This window comes from Ranitomeya imitator, chromosome 4, assembly GCF_032444005.1.
Source record: "Ranitomeya imitator isolate aRanImi1 chromosome 4, aRanImi1.pri, whole genome shotgun sequence".
Lineage (NCBI taxonomy): Eukaryota > Metazoa > Chordata > Amphibia > Anura > Dendrobatidae > Ranitomeya > Ranitomeya imitator.
This window is the reverse complement of record NC_091285.1, coordinates 293,771,917-293,796,686: the sequence shown is the minus strand read 5'-3', so window position 1 is coordinate 293,796,686 and position 24,770 is coordinate 293,771,917. Positions and strand designations below refer to the sequence as shown.

Sequence of the window (24,770 nt, the reverse complement as noted above, 5' to 3'; positions counted from 1 at the left end):
CGTTGTGTGGCTAAGTAGTATCGTACAGCTATAATATGGGGTATTTCGACGTTCAGCAGAATTTGCCTGATGAATTTTGACCCTATTTTCACCCATTTCCCCATGTGAAAATGTAAAATCTGGGCCTAAAACAAAATTTTTGTGGTAAAAATGTAGTTGTTTTTTCTTCACTGCCCAATGGTATAAAATTCTGTGACACATCTGTGGTGTCAACGTGATCACTGCACCCTTAGATTAATTCATTTAGAGGTGTTGTTTTTAAAAAGTCAGTTTTGAGGCTGTTTGCTTTTCTGGCACCCGAGGTTTTTTTTCCAGTGAGTCATGGCACCCACAAACCATAACAGCCAAATCTGCAGTACAATATTGTGCTCCTTCGATTCTGAGCTTTCCACTGTGCTTGAAATGTGGTTCCCAATTACATGTAGGGTATTGACACACACGGTAGAAATTGAGCAAAAAACTGTGAGGTCCATTTTGTCCTATTATCTCTTATTAAAATTAAAAACTTCAGGCTTTCTTCACCACACAATGGTGGTAAGAATATAATTATTCTTTCTTCATCACCCACTGGTTTTAAATTTCTGTGAGGCATACTGTATGTGATGTCAACATGCTCACTGCACCCATAGATGAATTTATTCAGACCCACAACCGTTTGTAAAATGGGGACACTTATGGAGGGTACTGCTTCTATGGCACCTTAGGGGCTCTGCCAATGTGACTTTAGACTCTCAAACTATTCCAGCAAAATCTGGACTCCAATATGGTGCTCCTTCCATTCTGAGCTTTACACTGTGCCTCAAAAGTCATTTTTTACCATGTTTGGGTATTGGCGTACTCAGGAGAAATTGTGTAACAAATTATATAGTTTATTTTCTCCTATTATCCCTTGTGAAAATTAATATCTTGGGGACAAAGCAATATATTAGTGGAAAAATTGTAATTTTAGATTGACTCATACCAATGTTATACAATTCTGTGCGTCTCCTGAGTGTTAAAAGTTCTCATTACACCTCTAGATAAATTCCTCAAGATGTATAGTTTCCCAAATTTGATCATTTATGGGGACTTCTGTTGTTTTGGAATGTCAGGATCTCTTCAATCTAACATGGCATCTGCAATCTATTCCAACCAAAATTGCAATCCAGGATTCAATTTGCGCTCCTTCCTTTCCAAGCCCTGCCATGTGCCCAAACAGCAGTTTTTCAACACATATGGGATGTTGGCAAACTCAGGAGAAAACACACAATACATTTTGTTCTCCATTTTTTCTGCTACTATTGTGAAAAGAAAAAAATGGGGGCTAAAGCAACAGTTTTGCAGTAACAAAAATATTTTTTTTGTTTTCCCATGGCTCAACATTATAAAAATTTGTGAAGTATCAGTGCATTCAGAATGCTCTTCACACCTCAAGATAAGTTACATGAGAGGTGTAGTTTTCAAAATGGGGTCACTGATAGAGATTTTCCACTGTTTAGGCACATCAGGGGTCTGCAAAAGAACATGGCATTCACTATAAATTCCCGCCAATTTTTCATTCCAAAAGTCAAATGGTGCTCCTTCTCTTTCAAACCCTGCCATGTGCCTTAACAGTACTTTTCCACTACATATGGGGTATCGATTTACTCAGGAGAAATTGTACAACAAATCGTGGGGTCAAATGTCTCTTGTAAGCCTTGTAAAAATAAAACATTTGGCTCTGAAATTTTTTTTGGGGGGGAAACATATTTTTTCATTTTCACAGCTTAACATTATAACATTCTGTGAAGCACCTATGGGTTCAAGGTACTCACCACACCTCAAGATACGTTTCTTGAGGTTTGTAGCTTCCAAAAAATGTGTCCTTTGTGGGGCAATTACTACTGTTTAACACATAAGGGAGTTTGCAAAAGTGAAATGGCATTCGCTATCTATTCCAGGCAATTTTGCACTCCACAAGTCAAATCATGCCCCTTCCCTTCGGAGCAATGCCATCTGCCCAAACAGTAGTTTTCCACCACATATGGGGTATTGTTGTACTCATGAGAAACTGCACAACAAATTGGACCATTCATTTTCTTCTGTTACCCTTTTTAAATTCTAAATTAGGGGCTAAAGCAATATTTTTGTGGGATAAAGTAAAATTTCATTTTTTTCCTTTCACATTGCTGTAATTCCTGGGAAGCCCCTAAATGGTGAATTAACTTATTGACTGTGATTTTGAGGACTTTGAAGGAAGCAGTTTTATAATGGTATCCCTTTTGGGTATGGCCTCCTCAAATCACTTAAAATGTTATGTGGTCCCTTAAAAAATTGGTTTTGTAAACTTCGATGGAAAATGAGAAATTGCTGACAATGTTTCAACCTTATTAAAGTTTCTAAGAAAAAAAATCAAGTTGATTGATGCTAATGTGAAGTAGACATGTCTTAAATGTTATTTATTTACTATTTTGTGTGGTATAATTATCTGGCTTAATGGCATAACAATTGCTAAATTTTCATTTTTTTGTCAAAATTTTGACAATTTTATAAATAAACACATATCATATCAACCAAAGTTTACCACTAATACGAATTACAACATATCACAAAAAAACTGTTTCAGTATCGCTAGGATATGTTTAAGCATTACATAGTTATTACCACATACATTACAGACCAAAAGTTTGGACACACCTTCTCATTTAAAGATTTTTCTGTAATTTCATGACTATGAAAATTGTACATTCACACTGAAGGCATCAAAACTATAAATTAACACATGTGGAATTATATACTTAACAAAAAAGTGTGAAACAACTGAAATTATGTCTTATATTCTAGGTTCTTCAAAGTAGCCACCTTTTGCTTTGATGACTGCTTTGCACACTCTTGGCATTCTCTTGATGAGCTTCAAGAGGTAGTCACCGGGAATGATTGTCACTTAACAGGTGTGCCCTGTCAGGTTTAATAAGTGGGATTTCTTGCCTTATAAATGGGTTTGGGACCATCAGTTGTTTTGTGCAGAAGCCTGGTGGATACACAGCTGATAGTCCTACTGACTAGACTGTTAGAATTTGTATTATGGCAAGAATAAAGCAGCTAAGTAAAGAAAAACGAGTGGCCATCATTACTTTAAGAAATTAAGGTCAGTCAGTCCAAAAAATTGGGAAAACTTTGAAAGTGTCCCCAAGTGCAGTGGCAAAAACCATCAAGCGCTGCAAAGAAACTGGCTCACATGAGGACCGCCCCAGGAAAGGAAGACCAAGAGTCACCTCTGCTTCTGAGGATAAGTTTATCTGAGTCACCAGCCTCAGAAATCGCAGGTTAACAGCAGCTCAGATTAGAGACCAGGTCAATGCCACACAGAGTTCTAGCAGCAGACACATCTCTACAACAACTGTTAAGAGGAGACTTTGTGCAGCAGGCCTTCATGGTAAAATAGCTGCTAGGAAACCACTGCTAAGGACAGGCAACAAGCAGAAGAGACTTGTTTGGGCTAAAGAAAGCAAGGAATGGACATTAGACCAGTGGAAATCTGTGCTTTGGTCTGATGAGTCCAAATTTGAGATCTTTGGTTCCAACCACCGTGTCTTTGTGTGAACCAGAAAAGGTGAACGGATGGACTCTACATGCCTGGTTCCCCCCGTGAAGCATGGAGGAGGAGGTGTAATGGTGTGGGGATGCTTTGCTAGTGACACTGTTGGGGATTTATTCAAAATTGAAGGCATACTAAACCAGCATGGCTACCACAGCATCTTGCAGCGGCATGCTATTCCATCCGGTTTAGTTGGACCATCATTAATTTGTCAACAGGACAATGACCCCAAACACACCTCCAGGCTGTGTAAGGGCTATTTGACCAAGAAGGAGAGTGATGGGGTTCTACGCCAGATGACCTGGCGTCCACAGTCACCAGACCTGAACCCAATTGAGATGGTTTGGGGTGAGCTGGACCACAGATTGAAGGCAAAAGGGCCAACAAGTGCTAAGCATCTCTGGGAACTTCTTCAAGATTGTTAGAAGACCATTCCTGGTGACTACCTCTTGAAGCTCATCAAGAGAATGCCAAGAGTGTGCAAAGCAGTCATCAAAGCAAAAGGTGACTACTTTTAAGAACCTAGACTATAAGACATAATTTCAGTTGTTTGACACTTTTTTGTTAAGTATATTAGTCCACATGTGTTAATTCATAGTTTTGATGCATTCAGTGTGAATGTACAATTTTCATAGTCATGAAAATGCAGAAAAATCTTTAAATGAGAAGGTGTGTCCAAACTTTTGCTCTGTTCTATAAATTGTTGCTGGTCATAATTGAAAAAAATTGGCACAGTCAGGAAGGTAAAAACAGGCTTGAGGATGAATGCGTTAAAGGTAATATTTATTCTTTAATATGCCTGCATTAATATGTTAGGATATTGTAATTATTCCCAGTTACATACTTGTTATAGTAAAATGTCTAGCTGCACAAATTACAGCAGAGGAATAACTTGAAATTCCTTAGTCCCAATGCAAAATGTGAGCCAGAGCCCCCTATCTATGATGTGTCATTCATGACACTGGTGTAATCTTATATATCATTGGTTTTAAGCATGCCTTTGGTCCTTTGTGTGATGGCTATTTACCCCATATAGCAAAACTCCTTACACCTTAAAGTTATAACTCTGAAATTAAACTCTTATGATATATGGCAAGGAAACTAGGAAAATATGAACTTTGTCTCCTTCTCTAATATTTAATTGGAATTCTTCCATAATATAATTAATTATTTTTGTGTAAAACTATTTAGTTATCTTTATGAAAGTGTCTGGACAATCACAAAAAAATTGTCGAAATAAAAAAGCTGTAATCATTTATGCTGTTATCTACAAGAATCAGTGATCTTCAGAAGGTAATGGGACCTATGAGATACCTGTTTGTTCTAGGCTTGATCTTCAAATTTACACTTTAAATTTATTGCTCAGATATATTTATCCATCTGCCTGTGTGGCTTAGGAAATGAAAATCTAGTCAACAATGGAAGGATAGAATCTCTTGAAACATGTATGCGCACAGACAAGGCTGTGATCGGGGTGATAGGCGCAGGGGTGCTATCATTAGTCATTTCGGCAGTCTCCAACTGCACAAAGATCACATATCACACTCATTTACCGTATGTCAAATAACCTTGCTTTTTCTTTTAGCTTTTTCTGTCTTCCTTCTTCTTCCACTAGAGGACTTATTTCTTTTTCTTGAGTCTTGTACTTACCTGCAAGGTGCAAAAATCTTGCATTAAAATCATATGTTAAAATTATTAAATTCTTGACATGACTACTATAATATTTATAAAAATTAGATCCTTTAAAATAATGAAATTTTTCAGCATGTCTATAGCCAAGATTTATTTTAATGACAGTGCGATTATATGTATCCAAAAATCATCAATATTGAGTGGGCTAAATATGCAAACATTTCTTTTTTTTCTTTTTTTTTCTTTTTTTTAATTAGAAGACACTTGACTGAAATTTGAGGTATAAACCCCTCTTGAGTATATCAGCCGTGTATTTTTAGCTTCATTGCTTGATTTCAAAAGGTTTTTTTTTTTCATCTCTTAAGATTTAACAGAACAGCAATGAAAGCAAATGGTACTTAAATCTGCAGATAAGCAGAACACAACATTGACAGCAGAGCCTTGAAAATGAACGGTCCTTACATAAAATTGGCTATAATTATGAAAAACTATACATGTAGGAGATTTTTTTTCCCCATAAGAAGCATATATTTTTGAAGCATAACTCCTGGGACTTTCATTATTATAATTGGACATCTTTCTCTGTTAAGTAGATCTCACGTGCTGTCTTAAATTATGAGGCTGGTGTTCTACTAAAACAAATGGCGCCATTGCTGTCAAAATGATAGAGTTGTAAATTTCTTCTTTCGAACCCATTCATAAAATAAAAATATAGTTATTAAAAATAATTAACTACTTTAATTAGAGAGAATTGTCTTTGCATAGTTTAATAAATTTTTACCAAAGATAAAACTAATGTAGCAGTCAACTAATTATTTTTGTTTAATTTCAGTACCTAGTTTTACGTTTTTGCAAGACAAAAAGTTGCATTTGAAAAATAAATTACTGGAGTATATGTTGCGCTTTGTTCTGTAAAGGATCTTAGAATGATAAAGCTGATTTGCAATCAACATTGGCTGTTAAGCATTACCTGGCGAGAGATAATAGTGGCGCTCTCTAATTGGCTCTGTGCAAGTCTCCAGTATGACTGATTTTCGCTGTTGTGCTGCCATTCTTCCTTCTACTGGTACTATTATCTCAGAGTGACACTTCCATTACTCTGAACGGGGAAAGATGAACGTCACCTGTCAGAGGTTGGTTAATTGTGTTGCTAGATGTATGTTACCAGGGCGCAGCTTGGACATTTATGAACATAACTGCTTCCTCTGATATTCACCATCCTTCACCAATCAATACTGCTCTTATAGTACGCACATAATTGAGTGAAGGCATTTACTACCGAGACTTGACAATGAGCACCGTCCTTACTCTTGGCACAAATAGATAGAAATTGGCCAATATTTTATGCTGCTTTGTAAAAATGGAAATTAATTTACAGGTTTCATTCATTTTCCCAGATTAATGGTCAAGATATTCAGAACAGAGAAGAAGCAGTGGCTCTACTTTCCAATGATGAATGCAGGAAAATTGTTCTTTTGGTTGCCAGACCAGATTTACCGGTTAGTAGAAAGTAAATACCGTAAGGCAACATGGATAATCTCTAAATGATTTCTTACTGTGCATTGACCTTTTTTTGTCTGAGTCTTGTTCAAATAATGTACTGATTTAATTTGGAAATCCATTATACAACAAAAAAGCTTTTGTTGCAAAAAACAACATATTAATCTAATATTTATTATAAAGAATAATGAAAATACACCGTGTTGTAAAATGAAAATGTCACATCAGAAATACTGAAAGATCTAGGAAGTTTTGTCACTTTTCCCCAGGTAGTTAAAGAGTTTAAATAACCCAATTGCATACAAATTTATTAAAGATTCTAAAAAAGAAAATCGATAAAGAAGACCTCAGTATACACCCAACATTAAGTCATCATTATGGCTTAAAGTATGAGATGTTTAGAAGACGTTTGTCACAACATTACAATACAATACAAACTTTATATTGATTCCAAGTCTACCTCTGCGGTATATAACAAATATAAAAATTGCACATCTATTATGTAGGATAAAAAAGGTATATTCTTGATCTTCACATTTATGAAGAGTCTTCTGGCACAATTGTCATGTTAAAAAGTTGGCTTACAGTTTTTACCCTTTTGACACCGCCCTGGCCACTCTTTTAAAATGTAGGTGGTTAATAGCAGCAGGGGGTGAGCACCCTAGGGGCCTGGCAGATTTATTATATTTACACCACAAATTATACCAGTTCATATCTTTAAGTTTGTGATACACGAGTTGCCACAAGAACCCAGGCAATTTTAGTCATGGTGCTTTTGATTTTTTCTCACTTTGTTCCAAGTGCAATAGGTATTTAATTTTTAAGGCATAATAGCCATATAATGGCTTGTTTTTGTGGGTCTAGTTGAAATTTTTAATGACACCATTCATTTTACAATGCAATGTACTGAAAATGATTAAACAAATTTGAATTAATGAAAAACACAGTTCCGTCATTTTTGGGGGTTTTGTTTTTATGAAGTTTATTGCATGGTAAAAATCATCTAGCAATATGATTATCCAGGTTAGTATAACTGATGCAATATCAAACTTTTAAGGTTGATTTTATATTTTAATGGTTGAAAAAATTCAAAACCTTGTAAAGTAAAACCTTACATTTTCTGAGACTAGCAATTTAAAAAAAAAAGTCTGTAAAGCTAGGTGAAGACTTGCTTTTATTTACTAAGCTGTTTTTCTTATTAAAACCATATTGGGGTACATATAACATTTTAATAGTTTCTGATTCTTTTTTTTATTGAAGTGCAGCAACTGAAAAACAGCAATATTGTATTTCTTTGCTGTTTAATGTATGATTGAAGTAATTTTATGTTTTGATAGATCAGACTTTTTCAGACATGAGGATATGAAATATGTTATTTTTTATTTCTTTAATGTCTTTATCATTGAAGTGGGGCAAGATGATTTCAACTTAGATTTAAAAAAAACAAAAACATTTTTTTAATTTTACTTATGTGCAATTGTCTGATCCTCTAATTTATATAGTTCAATATAAATAAGACTTTTTTTGTCTCCTAGTGAGGTCACCAGCAATCATGACCAAACTCTAATCTCTATTTGCTGAAATGCAGCCTCAAAATTGCAAAGAACCTCCACCATGTCTCATTCTTGCCTGCAGACCCTCATTGTTGCACTACTCTCCAACCTTTTGGTGACAAACTGCCTTCTTTTCCAGGCATATATGTAAAATTTTGACAGAGTACCTGCTGACATTTTTCTGCCACTCATTTTCTATATTTTCATGCATAGTTGAGTCATTTGACCTTCTTCCCACAGTAAGTATCTTTTTTTTACCCCAATTCTCCAATGAAGACCAATTCTGGTCAGACTGCTCAGAAAAGTTGATGTATTTATCTGAGTCCCACTGCTGTCAGTTCTGAAATGATGGTACTTCTGGATGTCTTCTGATGTCAAGGAAAGGAAATATTGTTTCTCCTTGCGGAGAGTGACATGTTAAGCATGTTGAGGTCCTCTTCTTCTCTGAAGAGACATTTTGCATCATTCCCAGAGGAGCATTGTGGCTTTAAGTCTCCTCACTTCGACATGCTTAACATCTCACTCTCCGCAAGGAGAAACAATACTTCTTGGATCTCGGTCAGACACATCTCAATCAGCCAAACCAGATCTCCACTTTGCACTGACGAGGGGCAGAACCCCGAAACATAGTGTCTGCAAATTGAGATTCTGGTTTGGCTTTTATCCTAAGTCATGTGACAAGGCTCGTTAAAGGGTCGACATTGACTGTTAGGATTGCTACTTCCAATAGGTGGCACTAGAGTTCTAGTCCTCTTCCTCTCTGAAGAGACAATTTGTAGATTTCAAGGAAAAGAAAGCACAATGCGTCTTTCTGCTGCTGCACTAAGATTCCGTGGTCAACCACTGTATTTATGGTCCTCAACATTGTCCATTTATTGGTGTTATCAATGCTGAAAAATAAAGATGGATGCCTCATTCAATATCATCAGAGAGTCATCTGATTGGCTACAAATTTATTATGCAGCAGTGCAATGATCTAAACCATATAGTTAGTATAATTAAAACTATGGTCAGTGTAAAGAATAAGGAGTGCTCGAAGTGATGATATGGCCCCTACAGAGCCCCATCATTCAGTCTGTGTCAGATTACATGAAGTGATAAAATGATTCTTGCAAGCTGACTTCCAAAGATCTGTGGTTAGTTTCAAGAGGTTTCAAACACCCCCCTACTGAGTTCCTTCAAAAACTGAATACAAGTGTACCTAGAATTGATGTTTTTATGCTGTTTTGAAGGCAAAGGATAGGAACACCAAATACTTATTTGATTTTGATTTCTTGTTATGCTCGGTGTTGTGAATTCAGCTTTTGGGCTCCCTCCGGTGGTTGTAGAGGGTAATGCAGTTGTGCCTGGACTGCAGGAGTGGACAGGTGTATCTACTAATTGCAAAACTGACTGGGGTATATAGCTTTGCTGGATCCTTTAGTCAGTGCCAGTTGTCCATTGTTCTTGAAGGATTCACTTCCCTGCTGGTCTCTCCAGTTTGTTGTGTTTTTCTACAAAGATAAGTCCTGGCTTTGTTTTTGCTGTCCACCCGCAGTGGACCTTATAGTTCTGTGCATTTTCATGTTTTTGTCTTGTCCAGCTTGGTCTGTGAAGGATTTTTTGCAGCCTAGCTATTTCTCTGGAGATGCAGATATACCCCCCATGTCTTTAGTCAGATGTGGTGATCCGTATTTTCTGCGGTGGATATTTTCTAGTGTTTTTATACTGACCGCATAGTACTCTGTTCTATTCTTTCTTTTTAGCTAGTATGGCCTCCTATGCTAAAATCTGATTTCATATCTGCGTATGTTTTTTCCCTCTCCTCTCACAGTCAATATTTGTGGGGGGCTATCTATCCTTTGGGGATTTTCTCTGAGGCAAGATAGGTTTCCTGTTTCTGTCTTTAGGGGTAGTTAGATCTTAGGCTGTGTCGAGGGGTCTAGGGAGTGTTAGGTACCCCCCACGGCTACTTTTAGTTGCGCTGCTAGGTTCAGGGTTTGCGGTCAGTGCAGGGACCACCTTCTCCAGAGTACGTCTCATGCTGCTCCAAGGCCACCAGATCATAACAGTACAACTGGCCAACAATGAGTTAATTGCATCTCAGAAGAAGGGTGGAAAGATTTTGAGCCATTTTTTTTTCCTTAGCCTGTTTGGTCTGTTCCTCCCTCTTTACCTCTGGGTGGCTACGGAGTCTAGTATTAACATGAATGTTCAGGAGTTAGTTTCTCGGGTGGATCAGCTTGCTGCTAGGGTACAGGATATTTCAGATTTCATTGTTCAGACTCCTGCCTTAGAGCCTAAGATTCCCACTCCTGATTTATTCTTTGGTGACAGATCCAAATTTTTGAGTTTCAAAAATAACTGTAAACTGTTTTTTGCATTAAGACCCCGGTCTTCTGGTGATCCTATCCAGCAGGTTAAAATCATCATATCTCTGCTGCGTGGTGACCCACAGGATTGGTAATTTTCCCTGGAATCTGGCAATCCTGCTTTGCTTAATGTTGATTCGTTCTTTCAGGCATTGGGGTTGTTGTATGATGAGCCTAATTCTGTGGATCAGGCTGAGAAAATCTTGTTAGCCCTGTGTCAAGGTCAAGAAGCGGCAGAATTCTATTGCCAGAAATTTAGAAAATGGTCTGTACTGACTATATGGAATGAGGATGCCTTGGCGGCAATTTTCAGAAAGGGTCTTTCTGAATCCGTTAAAGATATTATGGTGGGGTTCCCCACGCCTGCTGGTCTGAGTGATTCTATGTCTCTGGCCATTCAGATTGATCGGCGCTTGCGCGAGCGCAGAATTGTGCACACTGTGGCGTTGTCCTCTGAGCGGAGCCCTGAGCCTATGCAGTGTGATAGGATTTTGTCTAGAGCTGAATGTCAAACATTCAGGCGTCAGAATAGGTTGTGTTTTTACTGCGGCGTTTCTGCTCATGTTATTTCTGATTGCCCTAAGCGTACTAAGAGAATCGCTAGTTCTGTTGCCATCAGTACTATACAACCTATACCAATTTCTGTTATGTGTGACCTTGATCTGCTCATTGTCGTTGTTTTCTGTCATGGCATTTGTGGATTCAGGCGCCGCTCTGAACTTAATGGACTTAGAATTTGCCAGACGTTGTGGTTTTCCCTTGCAGCCTTTGCAGAACCCTATTCCTTTGAGGGGCATTGATGCTACACCGTTAGCTAAAAATAAACCTCAGTTTTGGACACAGCTGACCATGCGCATGGCCCCAGCCCATCAGGAAGATTGTCGTTTTCTGGTGTTGCATAATTTGCATGATGATATTGTGCTGGGTTTTCCATGGTTGCAGCTACATAATCCGGTGTTAGATTGGAAATCCATGTCTGTGACTAGTTGGGGTTGTCAGGGGGTTCATGATCAGGTTCCTTTGATGTCAATCTCCTCTCCCCCCTCTTCTGAAGTTCCTGAGTTTTTGTCTGACTTCCAGGATGTATTCGATGAGCCCAAATCCAGTTCCCTTCCGCCGCATAGGGACTGTGATTGTGCTATTGATTTGATTCCAGGTTGTAAGTTCCCTAAGGGCCGACTTTTCAACCTGTCTGTGCCTGAACATACCGCCATGCGGAGCTATATTAAGGAGTCTTTGGAGAAAGGGCATATTCGGCCATCTTCTTCACCGTTGGGAGCGGGGTTCTTTTTTGTTGCCAAGAAGGATGGCTCCTTGAGACCCTGTATTGATTATTGCCTCTTGAATAAGATCACGGTTAAATTTCAATACCCCTTGCCTTTGCTTACTGATTTGTTTGCTAGGATTAAGGGGTCTAGCTGGTTTACTAAGATTGACCTTCGAGGGGCATATAATCTTATTCATATCAAGCAGGGCGACGAATGGAAAACTGCATTTAATATGCCCGAAGGCCATTTTGAATACCTTGTGATGCCATTCGGACTCTCTAATGCCCCATCTGTGTTCCAATCCTTCATGCATGATATCTTTCGGAGTTATCTTGATAAATTCATGGCTGTATATTTGGATGATATTTTGATTTTTTCCAATGATTGGGAGTCTCATGTGAAACAGGTCAGGATGGTATTTCAGATCCTCCGTAATAATGCTTTGTTTGTGAAGGGGTCAAAGTGCCTCTTTGGAGTGCAGAAGGTTTCTTTTTTGTGTTTCATTTTTTCTCCCTCATCTATAGAAATGGATCCGGTTAAGGTTCAGGCCATTCATGATTGGATTCAGCCCACATCTGTGAAGAGCCTTCAGAAATTCTTGGGCTTTGCTAATTTTTATCGTCGTTTCATTGCCAACTTCTCCAGTGTGGTTAAACCTCTAACCGATTTGACCAAGAAAGGCGCTGATGTGACGAATTGGTCCTCCGTGGCTGTTTCTGCCTTTCAGGAGCTTAAACGCCGATTTACTTCTGCCCCTGTGTTGCGTCAGCCAGATGTTTCTCTTCCATTTCAGGTTGAAGTTGACGCATCTGAGATTGAGGCAGGGGCCGTTTTGTCTCAGAGGAATTCTGATGGTTCCTTGATAAAACCGTGTGCCTTCTTTTCTCGGAAGTTTTCGCCTGCGGAACGCAATTATGATGTCGGCAATCGGGAGTTGTTGGCTATGAAGTGGGCATTTGAGGAGTGGCGACATTGGCTTGAGGGGGCCAAGCACCGTATTGTGGTCCTGACCGATCATAAGAATCTGATTTACCTCGAGTCTGCCAAACAGCTGAATCCTAGACAGGCTCGATGGTCCCTGTTTTTCTCCCGTTTTGATTTTGTGGTCTCGTACATTCCTGGTACTAAGAATGTTAAGGCGGATGCCCTCTCTAGGAGTTTTTTCCTGATTCCCCTGGGGTTCTTGAGCCGGTCGGCATTTTGAAGGAAGGGGTGATTCTTTCTGCCATCTCCCCTGATTTGGGATGGGTTCTTCAGGAATTTCAGGCTGATAAGCCTGACCGTTGTCCTGTGGGGAAACTGTTTGTTCCTGATAGATGGACTAGTAAAGTGATTTCTGAGGTTCATTGTTCTGTGTTGGCTGGCCATCCTGGGATTTTTGGTACCAGAGATTTGGTTAGTAGGTCCTTTTGGTGGCCTTCTTTGTCACGGGATGTGCGTTCTTTTGTGCAGTCCTGTGGGATTTGTGCGCGGGCTAAGCCTTGCTGTTCCCACCTTGGACCTTGGACGCATATTTCTATGGATTTTATTTCCGATCTTCCTGTTTCCCAAAGAATGTCGGTTATCTGGGTTGTCTGTGACCGATTTTCTAAGATGGTTCATTTGGTGCCTTTGCCTAAATTGCCTTCTTCTTCTGATTTGGTTCCGTTGTTTTTTCAGCATGTGGTACGTTTGCATGGTATTCCGGAGAATATTGTGTCCGACAGAGGTTCCCAGTTTGTTTCTACGTTTTGGCGGGCCTTTTGTGCCAAGCTGGGCATTGATTTGTCTTTTTCCTCTGCATTTCATCCTCAGACAAATGGCCAGACTGAGCGAACTAATCAGACCTTGGAGACCTATTTGAGATGCTTTGTGTCTGCTGATCAGGATGATTGGGTGGCTTTTTTGCCATTGGCCGAGTTTGCCCTTAATAATAGGGCTAGTTCAGCTACTTTGGTTTCGCCTTTTTTTTGTAATTTTGGTTTTCATCCTCGTTTTTCTTCTGGGCAGGTTGAGCCTTCTGACCTTCCTGGTGTGGATTCTGTGGTCGACAGGTTGCAGCAGATTTTGGTTTGTGTGGTGGACAATTTGGTGCTGTCTCAGGAGGAGGCTCAGCATTTTGCTAACCGTCGTCGGTGTGTTGGTTCCCGACTTCGGGTTGGTGATCTGGTTTGGTTATCTTCCCGTCATGTTCCTATGAAGGTTTCTTCCCCTAAGTTTAAGCCTCGATTTATTGGTCCTTAAAGGATTTCTGAGATTATTAATCTGGTGTCCTTTCGCCTGGCGCTTCTGGCCTCTTTTGCTATTCATAATGTCTTCCATAGATCTTTGTTGCGGAAATAGGTGGAGCCCGTTGTTCCCTCTGTTGATCCTCCGGCCCCTGTATTGGTCGATGGGGAGTTGGAATATGTTGTTGAGAAGATTTTGGATTCCCGTTTTTCGAGGCGGAAGCTTCAGTACCTTGTCAAGTGGAAGGGTTATGGCCAGGAGGATAATTCTTGGGTTTCTGCCTCTGATGTCCATGCCGTTGATTTGGTTCGTGCCTTTCATCAGGCTCATCCTGATTGGCCTGGGGGCTCTGGTGAGGGTTCGGTGACCCCTCCTCAAGGGGGGTACTGTTGTGAATTCAGCTTTTGGGCTCCCTCCGGTGGTTGTAGAGGGTAATGCAGTTGTGCCTGGACTGCAGGAGTGGACAGGTGTATCTACTAATTGCAAAACTGACTGGGGTATATAGCTTTGCTGGATCCTTTAGTCAGTGCCAGTTGTCCATTGTTCTTGAAGGATTCACTTCCCTGCTGGTCTCTCCAGTTTGCTGTGTTTTTCTACAAAGATAAGTCCTGGCTTTGTTTTTGCTGTCCACCTGCAGTGGACCTTATAGTTCTGTGCATTTTCATGTTTTTGTCTTGTCCAGCTTGGTCTGTGAAGGATATTTTGCAGCCTAGCTATTTCTCTGGAGATGCAGATATACCCCCCATGTCTTTAGTCAGATGTGGTGATCCGTATTTTCTGCGGTGGATATTTTCTAGTGTTTTTATACTAACCGCATAGTACTCTGTTCTATTCTTTCTTTTTAGCTAGTATGGCCTCCTATGCTAAAATCTGATTTCATATCTGCGTATGTTTTTTCCCTCTCCTCTCACAGTCAATATTTGTGGGGGGCTATCTATCCTTTGGGGATTTTCTCTGAGGCAAGATAGGTTTCCTGTTTCTGTCTTTAGGGGTAGTTAGATCTTAGGCTGTGTCGAGGGGTCTAGGGAGTGTTAGGTACCCCCCACGGCTACTTTTAGTTGCGCTGCTAGGTTCAGGGTTTGCGGTCAGTACAGGGACCACCTTCTCCAGAGTACGTCTCATGCTGCTCCAAGGCCACCAGATCATAACAGCTCGGACAGAGGTATGTCCAGCGGATGACACAGCATATAAGTACAACAGGATGGAAAAATAGAGGAAGGCCTTAATGGTCGGGAGCGGGGGATGGGACACCTCCTGACAAAAACCTGTGCTTGTCCCTAAACACCTTATGGGGGTCCTTACCCCCACCACCGTTATGTGCCTATTCCCTGACTGTCACCTCTACTATCCCTGGCTAGTGCATTGGCTGGCAAGGACGCTAGCCTAACCACTGCAGATGATATTACACAAGGAAGAGACAAACAAGAGATAGACAAAAAGTACTACTGAGCTCAGAATCAGCAGCAAAGTAAACCACATCAGGATAACAGAACTGCAACTGCGGCAATACCACAGTAACAGGAGATCGCCACACAACTAGCTGGTCTGCATAGAAGTAACTCTATAACCGATGATCTGCTGATGGGTCATGTGACTATTTAAAGAGAGGGGAGAGTTGTTACCAACATCAGCTGACTAGCCTAAAAGAAGCTGCCAGCAAAAGACTGACATTAACTCTTGCTGGACCAAAGGAAAAAAGCAACATTTAAATTTCAGCAGACCTAGAGCTGCCACGAATCGATTAATGATTTGCGACATTTCTCTTTTGTTCATTTATTTTGCATTTTGTTAACTAATAAAAATAAACTATTATCTTTAATATTTTCTAAAGCACTTTTACTTAGCAGCTTTTTTTCCAAATATACTGTATGCAGTTGTACTCAAAAGTTTATATACCCTGGCAGAATTTTTGCTTTCTTGGCCATTTTTCAGAGAATATAAATGATAACACCAAAACTTTTTCTCCACTCATAGTTAGTTGTTGGGTGAAGCTATGTATTGTCACACTATTGTGTTTTCTCTTTTTAAATCATAATGACAGCCCAAAACATCCAAATGACCCTGATCAAAAGTTCACAACCCCCATGTCTTAATACCATGTATTGCCCCCTCTAACATCAATGACAGCTTGAAGTCTTTGTGGTAGTTGTGGATGAGTGTCAAGGGGCAGTAATGGAAAAACAGGAGATGAGGAATCTGGGCCCCTAAACTGCCCCTCAGGCTAGGGGGAGCCCTGTCTTTCCTTAACCCCTTCATGACCCAGCCTATTTTGACCTTAAAGACCTTGCCGTTTTTTGCAATTCTGACCAGTGTCCCTTCATGAGGTAATAACTCAGGAACGCTTCAATGGATCCTAGCGGTTCTGAGATTGTTTTTTCGTGACATATTGGGCTTCATGTTAGTGGTAAATTTAGGTCAATAAATTCTGTGTTTATTTGTGATAAAAACGGAAATTTGGCGAAAATTTTGAAAATTTCGCAATTTTCACATTTTGAATTTTTATTCTGTTAAACCAGAGAGTTATGTGACACAAAATAGTTAATAAATAACATTTCCCACATGTTTACTTTACATCAGCACAATTTTGGAAACAAAATTTTTTTTTGCTAGGAAGTTATAAGGGTTAAAATTTGACCAGCGATTTCTCATTTTTACAACGAAATTTACAAAACCATTTTTTTTAGGGACCACCTCACATTTGAAGTCAGTTTGAGGGGTCTATATGGCTGAAAATACCCAAAAGTGACACCATTCTAAAAACTGCACCCCTCAAGGTGCACAAAACCACATTCAAGAAGTTTATTAACCCTTCAGGTGCTTCACAGCAGCAGAAGCAACATGGAAGGAAAAAATGAACATTTAACTTTTTAGTCACAAAAATGATTTTTCAGCAACAATTTTTTTATTTTCCCAATGGTAAAAGGAGAAACTGAACCACGTACGTTGTTGTCCAATTTGTCCTGAGTACGCTGATACCTCATATGTGGGGGTAAACCACTGTTTGGGCGCACGGCAGGGCTTGGAAGGGAAGGAGCGCCATTTGACTTTTTGAATGAAAAATTGGCTGCACTCTTTAGCGGACACCATGTCACATTTGGAGAGCCCCCGTGTGCCTAAAAATTGGAGCTCCCCCACAAGTGACCCCATTTTGGAAACTAGACGCCCCAAGGAACTTATCTAGATGCATAGTGAGCCCTTTAAACCCCCAGGTGCTTCACAAATTGATCCGTAAAAATGAAAAAGTACTTTTTTTTCACAAAAAAATTCTTTTAGCCTCAATTTTTTCATTTTCACATGGACAACAGGATAAAATGGATCCTAAAATTTGTTTGGCAATTTCTCCTGAATACACCGATACTTCACATGTGGGGGTAAACCACTGTTTGGGCACATGGTAAGGCTCGGAAGGGAAGGAGCGCCATTTGACTTTTTGAATGAAAAATTATCTCCATCGTTAGCGGACACCATGTCGCGTTTGGAGAGACCCTGTGTGCTTAAACATTGGAGCTCCCCCACAAGTGACCCCATTTTGGAAACTGGACCCCCCAAGGAACTTATCTAGATGCCTAGTGAGCACTTTAAACCCTCAGGTGCTTCACAAATTGATCCGTAAAAATGAAAAAGTACTTTTTTTTCACAAAAAATTTATTTTCGCCTCAATTTTTTCATTTTCACATGGGCAATAGGATAAAATGGATCCTACAATTTGTTGAGCAATTTCTCCCGAGTACGCCGATACCTCATATGTGGGGGTAAACCACTGTTTGGGCACACGGCAGGGCTCGGAAGGGAAGGCGCGCCTTTTAACTTTTTGAATGGAAAATTAGCTCCAATTGTTAGCGGACACCATGTCGCATTTGGAGAGCCCCTGTGTGCCTATGCAATGGAGCTCCCCCACAAGTGACCCCATTTTGGAAACTAGACCCCCCAAGGAACTTATCTAGATGCATACTGAGCACTTTAAACCCCCAGGTGCTTCACAGAAGTTTATAATGCAGAGCCATGAAAATAAAAAATAATTTTTCTTTTCTCAAAAATGATATTTTAGCCTGGAATTTCCTATTTTGCCAATGGTAATAGGAGAAATTGGACCACAAATGTTGTTGTCCAGTTTGTCCTGAGTATGCAGATACCCCATATGTGGGGGTAAACCACTGTTTGGGCGCACGGCAGGGCTCAGAAGGGAGGGCACGCCATTTGGCTTTTTAAATGGAAAATTATCTCCAATCATTAGCGGACACCATGTCGCGTTTGGAGAGCCCCTGTGTGCCTAAACATTGGAGATCCCCCACAAATTACCCCATTTTGGAAACTAGACCCCCAAAGGAACTAATCTAGATGTGTAGTGAGCACTTTGAACCCTCAAGTGCTTCACAGAAGTTTATAACGTAGAGCCATGAAAATAAAAAAAAAAAATTATTTTCTCAAAAATGAATTTTAGCCCGCAATTTTTTATTTTCCCAAGGGTAACAGGAGAAATTTGACCCCAAAAGTTGTTGTCCAGTTTCTCCTGAGTACGCTGATACCCCATATGTGGGGGTAAACCACTGTTTAGGCACATGCTGGGGCTCGGAAGTGAAGTAGTGACGTTTTGAAATGCAGACTTTGATGGAATGCTCTGTGGGCGTCACGTTGCGTTTGCAGAGCCCCTGATGTGGCTAAACAGTAGAAACCCCCCACAAGTGACCCCATTTTGGAAACTAGACCCCGAAAGGAACTTATCTAGATGTGAGGTGAGCACTTTGAACCCCCAAGTGCTTCACAGAAGTTCATAACACAGAGCAGTGAAAATAATAAATACGTTTTCTTTCCTCAAAAATAATTTTTTAGCCCAGAATTTTTTATTTTCCCAAGGGTTACAGGAGAAATTGGACCACAAAAGTTGTTGTCCAGTTTCTCCTGAGTACGCTGATACCCCATGTGTGGGGGTAAACCACTGTTTGGGCACACGTGGGGGCTCAGAAGGGAAGTAGTGACTTTTGAAATGCAGACTTTGATGGAATGGTCTGCGGGCGTCACATTGCGTTTGCAGAGCCCCTGGTGTGCCTAAACAGTAGAAACCCCCCACAAGTGACCCCATTTTGGAAACTAGACCCCCAAAGGAACTTATCTAGATGTGTGGTGAGCACTTTCAACCCCCAAGTGCTTTACAGAAGTTTATAACGCAGAGCCGTGAAAATAATAAATACGTTTTCTTTCCTCAAAAATAATTTTTTAGCCCAGAATTTTTTATTTTCCCAAGGGTTACAGGAGAAATTGGACCACAAAAGTTGTTGTCCAGTTTCTCCTGAGTACGCTGATGCCCCATGTGTGGGGGTAAACCACTGTTTGGGCACACGTGGGGGCTCAGAAGGGAAGTAGTGACTTTTGAAATGCAGACTTTGATGGAATGGTCTGCGGGCGTCACGTTGCGTTTGCAGAGCCCCTGGTGTGCCTAAACAGTAGAAACCCCCCACAAGTGACCCCATTTTGGAAACTAGACCCCCCAAGGAACTTATCTAGATATGTGGTGAGCACTTTGAACCCCCAAGTGCTTCACAGACGTTTACAACGCAGAGCCATGAAAATAAAAAATCATTTTTCTTTCCTCAAAAATGATGTTTTAGCAAGCAATTTTTTATTTTCTCAAGGGTAACAGGAGAAATTGGACCCCAGTAATTGTTGCGCAGTTTGTCCTGAGTATGCTGGTACCCCATATGTGGGGGTAAACCACTGTTTGGGCACACGTCGGGGTTCGGAAGTGAGGGAGCACCATTTGAATTTTTGAATACAAGATTGGCTGGAATCAATGGTGGCGCCATGTTGCGTTTGGAGACCCCCTGAAGTGCCTAAACAGTGGAAACCCCTCAATTCTACCTCCAACACACCCCTAACCCTTATCCCAACTGTAGCCGTAACCCTAATCACAACCCTAACCCCAACACACCCCTAACCACAACCCTAACCCCAACACGCCCCTAACCCTAACCACAACCCTAATTCCAACCCAACTCTAAGGCTATGTGCCAACGTTGCGGATTCGTATGAGATTTTTCAGCATCATTTTTGAAAAATCCGCGGGTAAAAGGCACTGCGTTTTACCTGTGGATTTACTGTGGATTTCCAGTGTTTTTTGTGCGGATTTCACCTGTGGATTCCTATTGAGGAACAGGTGTAAAACGCTGCGGAATCCGCACAAAGAATTGGCATGCTGCGGAAAATACAACGCAGCGTTCCCGCGCGGTATTTTCTGCACCATGGGCACAGCGGATTTGGTTTTCCATATGTTTACATGGTACTGTAAACCTGATGGAACACTGCTGCGGATCCGCAGCGGCCAATCCGCACCGTGTGCACATAGCCTAATTCTAAAGGTATGTGCACACGCTGCGGAAAACGCTGCGGATCCGCAGCAGTTTCCCATGAGTTTACAGTTCAATGTGAACCTATGGGAACCAAAAATCGCTGTACACATGCTGCGGAAAAACTGCACGGAAACGCAGCGGTTTACATTCCGCAGCATGTCACTTCTTTCTGCGGATTCCGCAGCGGTTTTACAACTGCTCCAATAGAAAATCGCAGTTGTAAAACCGCAGTGAAATGCGCAGAAAAACCGCGGTAAATCCACGATAAATCGGCAGCGGTTTAGCACTGTGGATTTTTCAAATCCGCTGCGGAAAAATCTGCATAGGACCAGAATACGTGTGCACATACCGAAACCCTAACCCTAGCCCTAACCCTACCCCTAACCCTACCCCTAACCCTACCCCTAACCCTAGCCCTAACCCTACCCCTAACCCTAACCCTAGCCCTAACCCTAACCCTACCCCTAACCCTACCCCTAACCCTACCCCTAACCCTAACCCTACCCCTAACCCTACCCCTAACCCTAACCCTAGTTCTTACCCCAACCTTAGTGAAAAAAAAAAAATTCTTTATTTTTTTTATTGTCCCTATCTATGGGGGTGACAAAGGTGGGGGGGTCATTTACTATTTTTTTTATTTTGATCACTGAGATATAACCTATCTCAGTGATCAAAATTCACTCTGGAACGAATCTGCCGGCCGGCAGATTCGGCGGGCGCACTGCACATGCGCCCGCCATTTTGGAAGATGGCGGCGCCCAGGAAAGAAGACGGACGGACCTCGGGCGGCCAGGTAAGTATAAGGGGGGGGAAATCAGGGCACGGGGGGGGCGTCGGAGCACGGGGTGGTGGATCGGATCATGGGGGGGTGGATCGGAACACGGGAGGGAGGATTGGAGCACGGGGAAGGATTGGAGCACGGGGTGAGGGATCGCTGTGCGGGGGGGGTGGATCGGAGCACGGGGGGGGGGGGTCGCTGTGTGCGGGGGGGGGATCGGAGTGCGGGGGGGTTTGATTGGAGCGCGGGGGGTGTGATTGGTGCACGGGGAAGCGGACAGGAGGACGGGGGAGCGGAGCACAGGACGGAGGGGAGCGGACCACAGATCGGGGGGCTGGGGGGGCGATCGGAGGAGTGGGGTGGGTGCACATAAGTGTTTCCAGCCATGGCCGATGATATTGCAGCATCGGCCATGGCTGGATTGTAATATTTCACCAGTTTTTTAGGTGAAATATTACAAATCGCTCTGATTGGCAGTTTCACTTTCAACAGCCAATCAGAGCGATCGTAGCCACGAGGGGGTGAAGCCACCCCCCCTGGGCTAAACTACCACTCCCCCTGTCCCTGCAGATCGGGTGAAATGGGAGTTAACCCTTTCACCCGGCCTGCAGGGACGCGATCTTTCCATGACGCATATGCTGCGTCATGGGTCGGAATGGCACCGACTTTCATGATGCAGCGTATGCGTCAAAGGTCGGGAAGGGGTTAACTTGTGGGTACCCTTGAAGGTAGGGAGGTCCAAGTCACCGACCTGTCCCTATCTCCTGTTTAAACCCTGAGCTAAACCCCCAACCCCCACCCATGGAGGTGAACAAAGTAAACAGCACCACTAAGCAAATAAACAGGATGACACAACATGAGAGTGAGGGGAACACAATACCAAAAGGGGAATGCACAACAACAAAGGAACAAGGTAACAAAAGCTCAGCACTTAGCTTGTGCACACTGCTGCTAAACTCCACACCACAGATTGTACAGCAACAGAGCTCCAAACACCAGACTTGGCTGACACCAGGGAGCTGCTCTTGCTAGGTTGGTATCCAGAAAGGACCTGTACCACCAACAGTCAGCTGATGCACCAGGTGACCTTTTAAAGGATGTGGGCGTGGTCACCAGCAACACTAGCTGACCCAGAAACACTGCTGTAACCCCAGGTTGCCAGCGGGGTAAAAAACTGCATTTAACCCCCAACGGCCTGAAAGGAAAAAAGCTTTAATGTGTGTGGAACCAGAGCTGTCACAAATCCAAAAATGGATTGTGACAATGAGGTTCTGTATTTTCTCAGATGGTAAAGCTGCCCACTCTTCTTGGCACAAAGCCACCAGTACTTGCAAATTCCTGGGCTGTCTAGCATGAACTGTGTGCTTGATATCTCCCCAGAGAGGCTCAATGACACTGAGGTCAGGAGACTGAGATAGCCACTCCAGAACCTTTGTTCTGCTGTATTTAATGACAGGTCAACTTGGCCTTGTGATTTGGAACGTTGTCATGTTGGATTGTCCAAGTACATCCCATGCGCCGCTTCTGGCTTGATGAGAGCAAATTTGCCTCCCGGTATTTGCTGATAAAATGCTGCATTCATCTTTCATTCAACTTTGGCCAAGTTTACTATGCCTTTGTAGCTCACACATCCCAAAACATAAGTAATCCACCTCGGTGCTTTACAATATGAATGGTGTTCATTTTATCATAGGCCTTGCTGACCTCACTCCAAATGTGAAATTTAAGGTTGTGGCCAAAAAGTTCAATTTTGTTCTCATCACTCCAATTAGCTTGAAGTTTTTAGGCTTGTCTCTGTGCTGTTTTGTGTATTGTAGGTGAGATACTTTGTGGCATTTGCGCAGTAATGGCTTTCTTCTGGCGACTTGACCATGCAGCCCATTTTTCTTCAAGAGTCTCCTTATTGTGCATCTTAAAACAGCTACACCGCTAGTTTTCATAGAGTCCACTATTTCAGCTGATGTTATTTGTGTTTTTTTTTTTTACATCCTGAACTATTTTCCTCACAGTTGTGGATGACATTTTTGTTGGTCTACTTGATTGTGTGTTAGGACTGGCGGAACGCACCAAATAATAATAATATGAGGTGCGTTCGCAGACCGCGTTCCACCGTGCAGAGATGACACCTGCTGCTGAGTAATGGCGGATGGACGCTTGCTCACACGTGGGTTAGACCTCACCCAGTGTGAATAGAAGCAAACTCTGTTGCTTCACAGAGTCGCCATAAATACGCTGCGCCCTGTTAGCAGTCACAGGTTGCAGCTGAAAAACATTAGTGGGATCCCTATGAATCACCCCCACTAAACTGGTGATTGGACTCGCTCTGACCTTCAGTGGCTTTTAAGCCCGCGCCTGAGGATGCCCTGAGTCAGATGCTGAGTCCAAGTGGGAGTTCCCACCTTACACTGACCAGCTGTCAGTAAAGCACACTAATTGCGCATTGTGCCATACAAGCGGGCACTGCGATTAGACGCTGAAACGTGTGCAAAGTGTGCTGGTTGCACTGTCAGGCGCTAGATAGCTTCCACCATTCGCGAGCAGTCATCAACACAAGGAATAGGAATGATTAAGGAGTTTTCATCCATCGACATACACACATTATCAAGTTTATACTAGCGCATGGTTGAGCGGCCGTGCAACCTTTTATAGAAGTAGCGCTCCATGACGTTCCAGATGGTCCAATTGGTGCCGCAACAGGACCTGAGCATGTGACCCCCGACCTCCAATGGGAGGTCGTCCCATGGGCATGCTCAGTATGGAAAAAGCTGGACTTAGTCCCAGAAGCGCTGGCTCGCTGCTTATCAGTGCTGGCTTCAAAGGCAGAGCCTGGAAATGCAGCAGTAACCAAGTGCACAGTAACAGCTTAAGCCAGATGCTGGGATCTATGTCTCTGCTGAGCAGGTTCCACTGTGGCTGGAGGAGAATGGGAGACCGCAGTAGACATGGTTTGAGATTTTCCCTGTACAGCGGCAGGAACTCGACACCTAACATCATGGTTTTGTTTTTACAGAGCCCCTGATTTTCCATTTGTTATTCACAGTTTAAACACTGCGGACTGGCATTATCAATTCCTTGGATATCTTTTTGCATCCCTTTCCTGTTTTATACAGTTCAACTACCTTTTCCCATAGATCTGTTGATAATTCTTTTGCTTTCCCATGACTCACAATCCAGAAACGTCAGTGGCTGGATGAAAGATGCAAGAATCTGTCTGGATCCCAGAAACAGCGCCATATTTAGAGTTTATGCTGCCCTAGGCACTTTTCATGCTGCTTCCCCCATTGGTGAGTATGACGCACACACACATACAGCTCCACACACACATATACAGTGCCGCACACACACAGCTCCGCACACACTCACAGCTCCATACACACATACAGCACCGCAGACACACACAAACATACAGCTCCATGCACACAAACACACACAGCTCTGCACACAAACACAGCCCCACACACACAACTCCACTGCCCACACACACGTACAGCTCCGCACATACATACAGCCCCACACACATACAGCTGCACACACACACAGCTCTGTGTGCACGCACACACATACAGCTCCGCACACACAC

General features: G+C 42.1%; 1 protein-coding gene across 1 annotated transcript in view; it reads left to right on the top strand.

Annotated features, from left to right (window-relative positions):
• PDZRN4 (PDZ domain containing ring finger 4) overlaps nucleotides 1-24,770 on the top strand; it is a 325,432-nt gene that overhangs the window by 281,955 nt on the left and 18,707 nt on the right. Inside the window, exon 6 of the mRNA XM_069764758.1 lies at nucleotides 6,586-6,687. Coding sequence (XP_069620859.1) covers nucleotides 6,586-6,687 — 102 coding nt within the window. The remainder of the gene's footprint in view (nucleotides 1-6,585; nucleotides 6,688-24,770) is intronic.